The 15,699-nt window shown below is 41.6% G+C and overlaps 1 protein-coding gene across 1 annotated transcript in view; it reads left to right on the forward strand.

Moving 5' to 3' along the window:
• xpo6 (exportin 6) overlaps window positions 1-15,699 on the forward strand; it is a 166,215-nt gene that overhangs the window by 71,388 nt on the left and 79,128 nt on the right. Inside the window, exon 6 of the mRNA XM_059978874.1 lies at window positions 8,829-8,906. Coding sequence (XP_059834857.1) covers window positions 8,829-8,906 — 78 coding nt within the window. The remainder of the gene's footprint in view (window positions 1-8,828; window positions 8,907-15,699) is intronic.

Genomic DNA, 15,699 nt, shown 5'->3' on the forward strand with positions numbered 1-15,699 from the left:
AATTCTTTGTAGTTCCTAACTTGTTGAAGTAGTAAAATAATTTCATTTTCACCATTGGCTGTTTCTGGCATCTCCAGGCCTGAATTCTTGAAAGCGGGGTGACGATAACAGTTCTAAATTATTTCTTGCCAACTATCAGTGACAAAACTTGCTGCTTTTTGAACACTGACACACACAACTGATGCTATTTTAAAAACTATTCACTCTAAGCAGATTCAGAATGAGGTTTATTATCACCGGCATGTGACATGGAATTTGTTAGCATTAGCAGCAGCAGTTCAATGCAATAAATAATCTAGTAAAGAGAGGGAAAAAATAAATAAAATTTTAAAAGTAATGATAAATAAATAAATCAATTGCATGAATAGATTTTAAAAAAACGTGCAAAAACAGAAATACTGTATATTTTTTAAAAAAGTGAGGTAGTGTTCAAAGATTCAATGTCCATTTTCCACAGAGGGGAAGAAGCTGTTCTTGAATCACTGAGTGTGTGTCTTCAGGCTTCTGTCTCTCCTGCCTGATGGTAACAATGAGAAAAGGGCATGGCCCTGGGTGCTGGAGGTCTTTAATAATGGACGCTGCCTTTCTGAGACACTGCTTCCTAAAGATGTCCTGGGTACTTTGTAGGCTAGTACCCAAGATGGAGCTGACTAGATTTACAACCATATGCAGCTTCTTTTGGTCCTGTGCAATAGCCCCTCCATACCAGACAGTGATGTAGCCTGTCAGAATGCTCTCCACGGTGCAACTATAGAAGTTTTTGGGTGTATTTGTTGACATGCCAAATCCCTTCAAACTCTAATAAAGTATAGCCATTGTCTAGCGTTCTTTATAACTACATCAATATGTTGGGACCAGGTTAGATCCTCAGAGAACTTGATACAATGTAATATCTAACTGCCATATAATTGCACGCAACTGATGCTGGTTGGAAGCTGTTCAGCAGTAGTTTCCTGCACCAATTAAGCGGCATAGTGTCCCAAATAAAGGAATCCCAGTTGTTTTTTCAATTATTTTTTGTTCTTTAATAGTTGGCCTAAATGAAAGGCTGTCATGATTAATCTGACATGATTAATCATGATTAATGATTAACTGATGGCCAATTAATCACTGTATTCCACTTTACACTCATGTAATAGAATAATTGATCTCAACCAAAAAAATCATCTACTACCTTGCATTGCGTTTTTTGGATCCCTTGCATGGAATGGTAGAGATGTGATTGTTCACCTTAGTATGCCAGTCAATGAGTTGTGGGTTGTAATAAAAGCATTTTATATTTTTCTTCACTTTTATCTCAACGTCAGGTAATGTGGCCATCAACTAGCAGAATTAGTTATAAATCAGATAACGCGCTGTTGCAATGAAAATGAAGGGTAAGCAGGCACCAGTCCCTCAAAGGATGATACTGGGAATTAGTGGTTCATCAGGTTTCAATGAGTCTGGATGGAAGTGATGGGCATTTTGAAAGTGAATAAGTTACGGATATACAGGAAAGTAATGAGAAAGGTTCGGCTGAATGGCCAGTGTGTCCAATGTCTTGTAGAGTCGTATAGCACAGAAACAGGCCCTTTGGCCCATCATGCTCATGCCAGTCATCAGTTATCCATCAGAAAAATAAATTGATGATAAAGGAAGAATGAAAATGTTTCCCTTGGTAGATTGGTCAAGGGTTGGAAATGCAGACAGAAGGTGAACAAAACTAATCTGAGGAAAAATTTATTTTATCCATCACATAGAATAATCTTGGGGCAGCACAGTAGCGTAGCACTATTACAGTGCCAAAAACCCAGATTCAATTTCCACCACTCTCTGTACGGAGTTTGTATGTTCTCCCTGTGAATGTGTGGGTTCCCTCCAGGTGCTCTGGTTTCCTCCCACATTCCGAAGACATAGGGTTAATAGGTTAATTGGTCACATGGGTGTAATTGGACAGCATGGCCTTGTTTGGCTGGAAGTGCCTGTTACTGTCTGTACCTTCAATAAAAGTAAAGTAGTTCAGGTCTGTTACTACAGTAGGGAGGTTCATTTGTAGTTCAGGTCTTGTGAGAACAGGTATGGACTGAATTGTTGCACATTTGTACCATAACCTGCTTATAATTATGGAGTGTTCTTCCTTTGAAGGCAGTTCAGGGAAGTCTCGCAATCTTACCAGATGATGAAAGGTTGAGCAGATTGAATCCAGAATATGGTTTCAGAGTTGGGGATCAGCACTAAGGTAGAGGATTTCTTCATTGGTTGAGAACTTTTGGTATTCTCTACCTGCAGAACTCTTGAGTCAAAGTTATTGAATACACATTCAAGGTGGTGATAGATGGAACTATAAACAATAAGTCAATTCTAGATTGTGCAAAACTGGCAGGAAATTCAGTGAGATACTCTTGTTCCTTTCTTATCTTTTTTTAAATTCTCTGGTTTGCTTAGACCTGGTGATTTACAAGGCTTTTTCAAAGTTGAGTGGAAATATAAAACACCACTACCCCAGGAAGGCCATGGATACAGGAAAAAGTGATGTTTTCAGTCCTAATACTAATATAGTTTCAATTGTTAGATATCCAAGGTTCTGAAAAAAAAGCCAAGAGGGCAACTGAAGGCTAGAGAACTTCCTATTTTTATGTTTTTGTGACCTACTAACTGCTGATACAGTGTGGACCCCTTACTGTTGGGAAGCAGTTCTAACAATCTGCTGATCATGTAATCTTCATCTGCCCCACCTTGTTCTGGCACTGAAACCCACATTCTGGTCTTAAGAATATTCTGGCACATTTCAGGCTGGGCTCTTACCTTCCATTCTGTATAAACTGGTCTTCTCCAAAACATCTGCTCACCTCAGTCACTCTTCGCCTTGTGCTTGTGATTGTTGAAACACTGCATTCTTCCAAGTTGCACCCTTGGTTTGAAGTCTCACTGGGGCCTGGCCATAATGTTTGTAACCTCTGTACTTTCCAACATTTCTGCACTTCTCTTTTTCGAGTTCCTTGGTGCTCTGATTTTCTTCACTCTTGCACTGTCTGTGCTCTACTTTGCAGTTAACCGACTTTATTACTGAATCAACAGAACTCTATTCGGAGGCACACCTTTTAACTGTTACTCTGCTGAATCAGTAGCAACTGAATATCAACAGAATGATTAATATTTTCCATATTACACAAGCTACATTTTTGTATGGTTGATTATTTTAACATTTTTAAAAGATCATTATATGGTGTCGGGCCTCAGAGGAAGTGGCTTGAGAGATAGTGGATTCATCAGTTGTTGCCTACTAAAATATTCTAGGCTATGGAACAGAGGTTCCCAGACTTTTTAATATTATGGACCTTTACCATTAACGGAGGGGTCCATTGTCCCTGAGTTGAGAAGCCCTGGTCTGGATGATCAGAAACCTGCAAATCTAATTTTGTTACTCAAGAGCTGGGAGAAGAAGACAGGGAACTGTAGTCAGGTTTGCTTAATGCATCATTTGGAAACTGTTGGAACTTGTTATTAAGGAGGTGATAGAGGGATAAGGAAATCATGAGACAGTCAAGCAGAATCAGCATGATCTGATGAGAAGAAAATCATGTTCCAAAAATTTTCTTGAGCTCTTTGAGGGTGAAACAGACTGGGAGGATGCGGGGTGGAATTCATAGATGTTGTATATCTGGGTTTCTGGAAGGTGTTCTCTGGCTGGTGCATGAAAGGTTGCTGAACAAGAAACCATGGCATTGGGGGTAATATATTGGCACTGTAGTAGTTGTGCAGTCACTTGAGTTGACTATGATGTTCTCTTATTGATGGGTCCTCAGGTGGCTCTGGAGGCAATCCAGGATTACTATTTTCTGATGCAGTTTGTACAAATGTGAGTGATGGCTGTGGTTAGAGGATGGGTCGTCGTCTTGTTCATTCTTTTGCAGCTACTGCTTGTTCTCTGCAGCATAGTGGAGGTCGATCTCATCGTGCAGCTCCCTCTTGAACAGATCTCCTCCAGTGCATCTATTAAGTATAGTGACTTCCTATTTTTTTAGATATAATGTTGAATTTAGTTAGGCTGATTCTAATATCATTGATGTGTTTCCTTTGTCTATCAGCACTCGCTGACTTTCCTTCAACGGAGAGCAAAGGATCTGTTTGGGGAGACGAGAGTTAGGCATCCAATATTGGCATAGAGAGGTGTATAGCGAACTACAGGCAAGAGAACTGGGGTAAATAGGTCACCTCTGGTTTTGGAACCAATAACTCATGGGTACCACAGGGACTAGTGCAGTTTATCATCTGTCTTAATGACTTGGATGAATCAAGTGGAGGAGAGTGAATGGTTGAGACCAGCTGCGCTCATATCACTAGACAGAGCAGACTTGGGGCTGCTTGGTCTTCTGCTGCTCCTGTTTCTCATCACGAATCCGAGCAGACTTCAGAAATACCACATTGGTCAATGTTTCAAATGACACGTGTGTTTGGAAGTCCCTTTGAGTCTATTGATAAGGGATATAGGAGTATACTTAAGGAAATTAAGAGGACAAAAAGGGACCAGCCACTAGATATCCCTGGCAGATAAAATAAACAATTTTCCTTTAAGATTCTATAATTATAATGAGTAATTAGGGAGAAAGTAAGTCTCTTTAAGGATCATTGTGGTTGTGCATGTGTCTCTGTGTGTGGAAGATGGGCAAAATCTTAAAGTTCAAAGTAAATATATTATCAAAGGATGTGTATGTCACCATATACAAACTTCAGATTCTTATTTTTGTAGGTATTCACAATACATACAAAGGATAAAAAATAATAATACTAAGACAAGGAATAAATAAGCAATAAGTATTGAGGACATTAGAGGAGTCCTTGAAAGTGAGGCCATAGGTTGCGGGAACAGTTCAGTGATGGGGTGAGTGAAGTTGAGTGAAATTATCCTCTCTGGTTCAAGACTCAAATGAATACTTCTCTACATTTACCATCAAGAAAGACAGGGAAGCTAGTGCGTCCAGGGGATGGAAGAGAGATAATCCGGAGCATATCAGCGTTACAGAGGAGGGGATGTGGTAGGTCCTGAAACACGTAAAGGTGGATGAATCCCCACTGTTTATTCATCTTAAATATTATGGAAGCAAGGGAAGAGGTTGCTGGCACCTAGCAGAAATTATTTTGTATCGTCATTAGGTACTAGAAGGCTGGAATGATTGTGCCTTTATTTATGAAGGGCAGGGAACTGCAGGCTACTGAGCTTTCTCTCTGTGGTGGGAAAGTTACTAGATTCTGAAGGACAGGATTGATTTGCATTTTGAAAAGCAATGACTAATTATGGATAGTCAGCATGGTTTTGTGTTGAAAATTTTATCCCTGGAATGAGTTTTCTGCACAGCTAATCAAAGGGATTAATGAGGGAAAGGTGGTAGATGTTGTCTTCACAAACCTTAGCAAAGTCTTTGATAAGGTCCCATGTTGTAGGCTGGTCATTAAGGTTAAAACACATGGTTTCCAGGGTGAATCTGCTAATTGGATGCAAAATTGGTGTGGTGGTAGGAGGCAGAGGGTGATTGAGGAGGGTTGTTCCTCAAATTGGAGCAATATTCCCAGTGGTGTGCCACAGGGATTGCTGCTGGTTCCCCTGTTCTCATATAAGTTAATGATCTGGGTGAGAATGTAAGTGGCATGATTAGTAAGTCTGTAGAAGACACAAGACCTGGTAACACACACAAAATGCTGGCAGAACTCAGCAGGCCAAGCAGCATCTATGGAAAAACTAAACATTCAATGTTTTGGGCAGAGACCCTTCATCAGATGCTGCCTGACCCGCTGAGTTATTCCATCACTTTGTGCGTGTTCCTTGGATTTTCTTGTCTTTGTGCTATGCAAGACTTGATATTAGGGGCAGTGGAGAAGGTTGTCTAAGGTTACAACAGGATACTGATCGTCTGGGCATGGGAATGACAGATGGAGTTTAACTTAAATTCTAATGCAACTAGATACATTTGTGGTTGCTACACTACACGGAAGATGTGATTAAGCTGGAGAGCGTACAGGTAAGACCCATGGGGATGTTACCTGAATTGGAGAGCTACAGATACAAGGAAAGATTGGATAGGCGGTGTCTGAGGCATGCAAGACTCTTGTCCCCATTCTAACAACTTTCTACAGGAGCACGGTTAAGAGTATCCAGTTTGGCTGCATCATTATGTGATAAGGAAGTTGCAAGACTCTACTGAGGACAGTAAAAACTGCCAGGAGGATCAGTGGGGTCTACCTCCCCCACTATCCATGACATTTACCAAGAGTATTGTAAACAAAGTGCCTGAAGCATTGTTGAGGATCCCCCCCCCCCCCCCCCACCCATCCCACAGTCTCTGACCCACTACCGTCCGGAAGGAGGGACAGGAGCATCTGGATGAGGACTGTCAGACTGGGTAACAGCTTCTTTCCTCGGGCTGTGAGACTAATGAATATCCATCACTACTGAGATTTTGTCACTCGGACAGCGAGCTGTTTACTGTTTACCTGTGCTATGCATCACATGCACTTTGAATTACATTTATTAACTTATTTATGGTAATATTTTAGTTTATTTGCTGTGTGTGATAATGTTATATGGGTACACCATGGTCCTGCTAAATGTTTCATTGTGTTGTACATATGTACAGTCAGGTGACAATAAACTTGAACTTGCAATGTTTTCCTTCAGACATAGGAGGCTGAGAGGTGTCATGATAAGGGGTATATTGAAATAATGAGGGGCATGGACAAGATCAATAGCCAAGTTGGGAAGCATGTCTAAAACTAGAGGGCATAGATTTAAGGTGAGAGGGAGGAGGTTTAAGGGTGATTGGAAAGGTAAACTGTTCACACAAAGAGGAGTTGATATCAAAAATGAGTTGCTAGAGAAGGAGCTGAAGGCAGGAACAGTAAGAGGCATTAGTAGCCATGATGATTGATGTAGATTCAATGTAGTGTGGATTGTTTCTGCATATGTAATGTGCTTACTCTGTATTTCAAATCACCCTTTTGCAAATTAGTTGTATTGGTCTTACATTGGACTCAGTGGGCCAAAGGGCCTCTATCTGTCTTGTATCGCTCTAACTGTAAACACATTTTCTTTCATGGTGGTCACGTGTGGTTTTCCTCTCATGGTCAATAAACTTCCTATTTTGCAGCGGTCTTCTAAGTGTTTCGAAGTTAAATAGATCTTTGTGGAGGCAGTGGCAGAATCGAGATGTGGTGGAAAGTTCCCTCTTGTTGCAGCTACTTTGGCTGTGTCCATTTGTATGATCCATTTAGCAACCTCAACAAAGAGGTGCGCAATGTGAAATGCATTTGCCCCCAGTATGTTAATAGCCCTTTTGTGAAATGCTAAATCAACATTCATCACAAGACTTGGTAAAGTAAAAAGGATTTGATTACTGTTTCATGGTGACTTTCTACTAACCGTACTAGTACAGGCCATTCTGGGTTACAAATGCCCAACTTGTGGACACCCCTAAATACAAATGGCTCTAAATTCAACAGTCTGATGTGTATACGTAAGTTTGTTCCTACAAAAGGTAGAACTAGTCTCCATACTTTCTCACTCTTACATGCTCTCTGCAGCTCTCTTGCATGCCCTCTCACTCACACACTTGCACTCATATTCACACTTGCTGTGCCACCCTCTCTTCCTTCACTCTGTTGTCATCACTCTGCAGCTGAATAAAGCAAAAGTGCTCCTGAATAATGTTTACCCACTGTATTTCATCAGGAGATGCTTACTGAGGAGAGAAAATTGCAAAAACCTTGCTCAACATGCATTGAAACACACAACCTTGCCCTACGTCAAGATTATATCCAAAATGGCAATTTGACTGCTTGAACCTCACGGCATCACAATTGCTCAGAAAGCAATGTGCTGTACAGGATCATCTGTGGGGACTGCAACAAAGCTTTTTTGGCTAGACAGGACGTAAACTCCCAATTAATTTATGGGAACACAATGGCGATTCGGAGACATGATCCATTGTCACTGATCTCGGTACGAAGGCCAAGAAGGACCACTTTAACTGTGACACTATGGAGGTTCTGGCACAGGCAAGCACAAAGCAGGCATGAAAATATTTAGAAGCATTATTCTCTTCTGTTAATTTTGTAAACAAGCATATTGAAATAAACAAACTTCTTGGAGCAAAGGAAATGGGAGCCAATGCAATTCAAAGATCAACTGAAGGGTTAGTCAATCAGGACTGATCAAGCAAACAGGAGTATATATAAATGCAAGCACTCCAAGAGAGAAACACCAACAACTGCACAATGAGGATGTCACCTTGACTGGTGATGAAACGCCTGCAAGCTAATGGCCAAGCTCGGTGAACAGCAGCATCAACTCTCTCAACCCAAGCTACCAATATTCAGCACCTTCCTAAAATTTCCATTGCGTGTTGTGGCAAGTGTCTGTCAGTTAATGTTGTTGTCTGGCTGTCCCATCAGTAGTGATCTCTGGTATTTGAACCATACAACATGGATGTGAGAATATGTCACACAATCTGAGTTACAGAATTGGACCTGCTATTTATTGGGAAGTAGCCTAAATCCAGTAGGACTGGAGTGTTGGAGTTAATGACAATGTTGCTATTAAAATTAAATTCTTTGCCAGGGATCTTGTGAAAGAAAGCACTGACCACGGTCTCCTATCCCAGTCAGCACCAATTTGAAGGTTGAACAACCAAATCAAAAGTGATGGTTGCTCACCTTGTTACTGTTCTGTGCTTTTGCTGCTTGTAGGTCTTCATCTGAAATTCAATATGAAGGTAATTTTGTGGCACTAGTTAATGTTTATGAATAAACTCTACACACAAGTGTTAGAATTTCTCAATTATGTTTTTTCTTTTCAGGTATCTTAGAGACCATTTGGGATAAAAACAGTGTTACAGCTGCAACTCCGCCTCCCTCCCCAACTTCAGGAAACAGTGGTAGGTTCTGCAATTGGTTGTAATGTTTGTCTGCTCAGTGGGGCGTCATGCTCATCTTGCTGCTAAGGCTGTGTTCTGTAGTTGTTTCTGAAGGATTAACACTTTAGGCCTAGGTATATTGAAGGAGAACAAAGCACTGCTCAGGGGAACTTGAAACTCTGTCATCATAGTAATAGTGTTTTGCGCAAGACTTGTTTCCTTTTTTTAAAAAAAACTCAGTCTTTCTAATAACAAACTAGAAAACCTACAGATGCTGGAAATCATATCGGGCCAAAATGTTGACTGTACTCTTCCATAGATGCTGCCTGGCCTGCTGACTCCCTCCAGCATTTTGTGTGTGTTGCTCAGTCTTTCTAACTCTTTTCTCCCTTACTGGAGTTTAACTGGGCAAGACTGCAGTTTTAACAAAATTCAAAAGCACTGAGAAATGAAATATTAGCAGAAATTGCTGGAAATATTCAGCAGGTCAAGCAGTATCGGCGGAGATAGTTAACATTTAATGTTAACTCTCTTTCATCAGAACCAATAAAACTGAATAAACAAGTGTTTTAAGTTGCAGAGAAGGAGAGCTGGAGAGAATAAACATTCAAGATTCACGATAGTTTGATGTCATTTCCTGTACAGAAGTGTAAAAACCTTGCTGCTTAGGGAGAGTAACTGCTTTTGAGTCTGGTGGTCCTGGCATGAATGCTAAGTAGTCTCCTCCCCCATCGGAGTGGGATATACAGTCCATGAGCAGGGTGAGTGGGATCCTTCGTGACATTACTGGCACTTTTCCAACACGTTTCTGTTTGTATGTCCCTGATGGTGGGTAGGCAGGTGCCAGGCTTGTGTTGGGCGGTTTTGACCACCGATAATAGAGCCTTCCTGTCCACCCCGGTGTAGATTCAGATTGGGTGGAGGAGGTGTAAACAGAGGGAGAGGAGTGAAAACAGTAGCAAACAAACGCATCCTTGCTGGATCTGAGAAAAAAAACACAGTAACAGCTAGAAATCTGAAATAAACACGAATGCTGCAAATATGTAGCAAGGCAGGCATCGCCAGTGAAGAGATTAAAATTGGGGCACCACTGTAGCGTAGCTTGAGGTGTCGGAGTTCGGAGTTCAGTTCTGGCATCCTTGGAGCAACGGAGGATGAGAGGTGACCTGATAGAGGTGTATAAGATGGTGTGAGGCATTGATCGTGTGGATGGTCAGAGGCTTTTTCCCAGGGCTGAAATGGTTGCCACAAGAGGGCACAGGTTTAAGGTGCTGGGGAGTAGGTACAGAGGAGATGTCAGGGGTAAGTTTTTAACGCAGAGAGTGGTGAGTGTGTGGAATGGGCTGCCGACAACGGTGGTGGAGGCAGATACGATAGGATCTTGTGAGACACTTTTGGATAGGTTCATGGAGCTTAGAAAAATAGAGGGCTGTAGGTAAGCCTAGTAATTTCTAAGGTAGGGACATGTTCGGCGCAATATTGTGGGTCAAAGGGCCTGTATTGTGCTGTAGGGTTTTCTGTGTTTCTATATCCTCTAAGAAAAATGTTTACGTTTGTCCTTTGTTGCATGTGAGTTTTCTCTGGCTGCTTTGCTTTCTTCCCACAGTCCAAATCAAGTTAGTAGGCTAATTTCTCATTGTGAGTTGTCATATGATTAGGTTAGGAGTGAATCAGTAAGTTGGTGGGAGGTGCAGCTGAGTGAGCCAAAAGGGCCTATTCCGTGCTGTCTTGAAATAATGTGATCATCGTGAATGAGAACCAGACTATTTTGACACAGAAAGCTACATATCTGAAATTGGTATTGAATCTGGAGCTTTTGCAAAGTGCTTGGAAAGATAAGCTACTGTTACACAGACTTGCATTAGCCTTAGATGCAGCACTGGCAGGGAGATTGACCGGAGGGGGAGACTTGATGCCAGTTAGTAGGAAGGCCTGAGTTTGAGGTGGGGGTTGCATGAAATATCTCTGCAACCACTCACCTAGTGTGCAGCTTCTCCCTTTAGTGCAGAGAAGACAACATAAGACCAGAAAACCATAAGATATAGAGTGAGAAGTAGGCTGTTCGACCCATCTAGTCAACTCCACAATTTAACCATGGGCTGATCCAGTTCTTCCAGTTATCCCCACTTCCCTGCCTTCACCCCATATTCTTTGATGACCTGGCTAATCAAGAACCTATCCATCTTTGCCTTAAATACACCCAATAATTTGGCCTCCACAGCTGCTTGTGGCAACAAATTCCACAGATTTACCACCCTCTGACTAACGTAATTTCTCCGCATCTCTGTTCTAAATGGATGTCCTTCAATTCTGAAGTCATGCCCTCTTGTCCTAGATTCCCCTACCATGCGAAATAACTTTGCCATATCTAATCTGTTCAGGCCTTTTAACATTTGGTATGTTTCAATGAGATCCCCACCTCATTCTCCTGAACTCCAAGGAATACAGCCCAAGAGCTGCCAGATGTTCCTCATATGGTAACCCTTTCATTCCTGGAATCATTTCATGAATCTTCTCTGAACCCTCTCCAATATCAGTATATCCTTTCTAAAATAAGGACCCCAAGACTGCACACAATACTGCAAGTGTGGTCTCACAAGTGCCTTATAGATACACAAGATCACATCCCGGCTCTTATGTTCTATAACTCTGGAAATGAATGCCAACATTGCATTCGCCTTCTTCACCACTGACTTAATCTGGAAGTTAACCTTTAGGGTATCCTGAACAAAGACTCCTTTGCGTCTCTGTATTTTGAATTCTCTCCCCATCTAAATAAAAGTATTTCTTCCATCAAAGTGCATGACCATACACTTTCCAACATTGTAATTTCATTTGCTGCTTCTTTGCCCATTCCCCTAAACTATCTGAGTCTCTGCAGGCTCTCTGTTTCCTCAACACTACCCACTCCTCCACCTATCTTTGTATCATCGGTTAATTTAGCCACAAGTCTGTTAGTCAGGCAGGATTTCCTTTCAGGAAACCATGGTGGCTTTGGCCTATCTTGTCATGTGCCTCCAGGTACTCTGTAAGCTCATCCCTAACAATTGATTCCAACAACTTCTCAACCACTGATGTCAGGCTAACAGGTCTATAGTTTCCTTTCTGCTTCCTCCCACCCTTTTTAAATAGTGAAGTAACATTTGCAATTTACCAGTCATCTGGTACAATGCCAGAATCCATTAATTCTTGAAGGACCATTGTTAGTGCCTCCACAATCTCTCCAGCTACTTCCTTCAGAACCCGAGGGTATATTCCATCAGGTCCAGCAGATTTATCCACCCTCAAACCATTAAGCTTCCTGAGCACCTTCTCGGTCATAATTTTCACAACAAAGTGAACACCAAATACAATGGGATGAAATGTGGATGAATCAGCACCTCACCTAAAAGGGTCACTCAATGGAAGTGACTTTCACATCACCTGAGGTTATGTGGCGAAGTCCCATGAGAAGGGAAGCAGAAGTCAGTGGAGATGAAAGAATTAGCCTGTTTTGGCATTCAAATGGGTCATTCTGTCTGTGGCACCCTGGTTCACTCTCTCCTCTCTGTTAGTGATCACTCCCCTTTTCACATGCTCTTCATCCTATTACTTGCCAGCATCTGAGGATCTATGCAACCTTTTGGGTGAAGCAGTGGTTTACCTGCTCTCCTTGTAGTTAATGTAATGTATTTGCTGCTCTACACTGGTGAAACTAGCATTAGTGTACATGCTCTCAAAAACAAGGATAACACTTAGTTTCCAGCTCCCTGTCATTAATTTTCCTTACACTTATTGGTCTCTGACACTGTTCAGAAGGAACATAAGAAACAGCAACCAGCCCTTTGGCCATTTGACCCTGCTGCACCATTCAGTTAAATCATTACTGATTTTGCCTTTAACACACACTGTTTTGCCCTTCCTCCTTACTCTTTAACTACCTTGTGTCTGTCATTTTCCATTTTGAACATATTTGATGTTAGCCTCTGCATCTCAGGGTAGGGAATTAAGAGATTCATGACCCTTGTGAGAAGAAAAACAAAATCACTTTATTTTGAAATGTGTAAGACATAATTCTGAAACCACGTCCCCTAATTGTAGATATCCCCAGGAGAGAAACCATCCTGTCAGCATTTACCGCGTAAATTCCCCAGCACCTCCCAGGACTCTGCCCTTCTGCCTGGATCAGCACTGCTCTGGGCCTTGTCTTCAGACATGCATGGTCAGCAGTTAGTTGTGAGCTTGTTACAGTGGGGAGATCTCTTGCTCGGGAGAGCAATGCATTTAAACAACGGGGGGGGGGGGGGTACCACAGCTTCTGTCACATTCACTGGGGGATGACGAAAGAGATCATAGGATCTGAGCAGTCTGCCACTGTATGAACCCCGCAATGACCAACTCTGCTTTCTCTTTCTCATGCTGCCTAAGGACCAGATCCTTGTCTGGATGTCGATGCTGAGGTCACATCACTGACCCCAACACTGGCAGGAAGCTAATGCATATTGCCTCAATTGCCCAGTCCATACCAAGCCATGCGGCAGTAAGGTCTCTTCAACTGTTTCATAAGTTCCTGGAGTTTATAATGCTTTGATGACTACCTTTAGCAGTAGTTACACCAGCTTGCTGTTGGATTCTGGTGTTTTAATCCAAGGATCTTTCAGAAGTCAGGAAGGAGTCACAAAGCTCCAAAACTTGGGTTTCAGCACCTAAGTTACAGGGAAAGGTTGAACAAGTTAGGTCTGTATTCTTTGGAACGTAGAAGGTTGAGGGGGGACTTGATAGAGGTATTTAAAATTATGAGGGGAATAGATAGAGTTGACGTGGATAGGCTTTTTTCATTGAGAGTAGGGGAGATTCAAACAAGAGGATGTAAGTTGAGACTTAGGGGGCAAAAGTTTAAGGGTAACATGAGGGGGAATTTCTTTACTCAGAGAGTGGTAGCTGTGTGGAATGAACTTCCAGTAGAAGTGGTAGAGGCAGGTTCAAATTTGTCATTTAAAAAAAAAATTGGATAGGTATATGGACAGGAAAGGAATGGAGGGTTATGGGCTGAGTGCGGGTCAGTGGGACTAGGTGAGAGTGTGTTCGGCACGGACTAGAAGGGCCAAGATGCCTGTTTCCGTGCTGTAATTGTTATATGGTTATATGGTTAAAACTTGAGCTTCACAATTGTTAAATTAAGCGTTGGTAGAACAAAGGAAAAACTGAAACAAACAGTGATAAAGGTCTGCCAAGCAGAGAGATGGAAGCAAAAAGAACTAAGGTGGCACTATCTTGTGGTCAGCTGTTTTTAGACCCATATATTTAAAAAATTCCTCATCTTTGTTATAAATGGATCTTTTTCTACTCTGAGGCTGTGCCCTCTGGTCCTAGACTCCACCACTATAGGAAACATCCTCTCCAGATGCACGGTACCTTGGCCTTTCAATATTTGACAGGTTTCAATGAGATCCCCCGCCCCAGTCTCCTAAACTCCAAACTGCTGTGGTACCCAATCACTTGTGTCATGTCTTGCATTTCATTCACCTTAAATCATTTAAAAACAAAACTTGTCCTAATGGACCTCAAGGCAAAGCGCCTCATCTTCCATCTAGACTCAGTGTAGTATTCAGTTCTGTGCAGGCATTATGGGCTCAGGATTGTTGTCTATCTGGAATATAGTTATCAGTAATGAAAAATGTATCATCTGTGTAGGCATCAAAAAAGTTAAATTTACTTTTCACAAACTTTGTGTGAAATTTATTCTCCATCTCTGATTTTTTTTTGTGTGTGTGTTGATTTACAAATTTTGTACGGGGAAATTTTTGTTTCCTGAAGGGGTCATCTGGACTGATTTCAAAATGTTCAGATAATCAGCCTTTCCTGTTTGTCAATTGTGATGCAAAGTCAGTCACCTGCAATGTTAACTCAATTTTACTGTCTCCCCAGATGCCATCAGACCTACAGTTTTGTTCCAGATTTCCAGCATCTGCTGTGTTCTACATCTCATGTTTCCAGCATCACTTTGATTTTGTTCTCCTTTATCTCCTTACGTCAGTCCCTCCTTCAGATCGATCAGTGATAATGAATGAGTCTCTATCGCTGTCTGTCAGAAGATCCAACGCCATCTTATCACAGACCCTTCCTTCGTTCTGTCCACCCTTTGCTTTTCTTTGCAATGTAAAACACTCGTTTTCTCATTTTTCCCCAAATCTGACGTAAGATCAATGAACTGAAAAATTAATGTTGTTTACTCCTTCACAGGTGCTGCCTGATCTGCCAAATATTTCCAGCATTCAGTTTATATTTTGGGAGCTTTAACTAAATATCTGAGTGTTTTACAGTCTACAGATACTATCAGCGCTTCTTCCACTGTACAGATTACTTAAGCACTTCAACAACTATCAACTCACAGTCCCTCACTCAGCTGAGAGCTGTGGTGTTGTACGGTTCCTCAGACATTCAGATCCAAATGTACTTTCTCACGTTGACTGTAACTCCACCAACTACAGTCCATTTATTGCCCTGACTGTCTCTGACCACAACCACAATGGATCGCTGCTCTTGCCCTCTGCCCTTGTGTGCAGCTACAGGCACAGTGTGTGATCAGCTCCGGATTGACCATGTCAGACCCTTTTCCATCCATACCTTCGTTTTTTGTGGCATCAAATAGGTCTGGGTTATGAATTCCTTTCTGTAATATTGTTGTTAATAAGATTCAAGATTGGCCAATGTTAGTTCCAGTACACAGTTGTAAAGGAGAATGAAGTAATTGTTACTCCAGATTCAATTCAGCACAAAAAAAACACACAGTAAGGTAAAGAACACAATTTAAAAAGCACAATAAATGTAAATA

This window comes from Hypanus sabinus, chromosome 9 (genome assembly GCF_030144855.1).
Source record: "Hypanus sabinus isolate sHypSab1 chromosome 9, sHypSab1.hap1, whole genome shotgun sequence".
Lineage (NCBI taxonomy): Eukaryota > Metazoa > Chordata > Chondrichthyes > Myliobatiformes > Dasyatidae > Hypanus > Hypanus sabinus.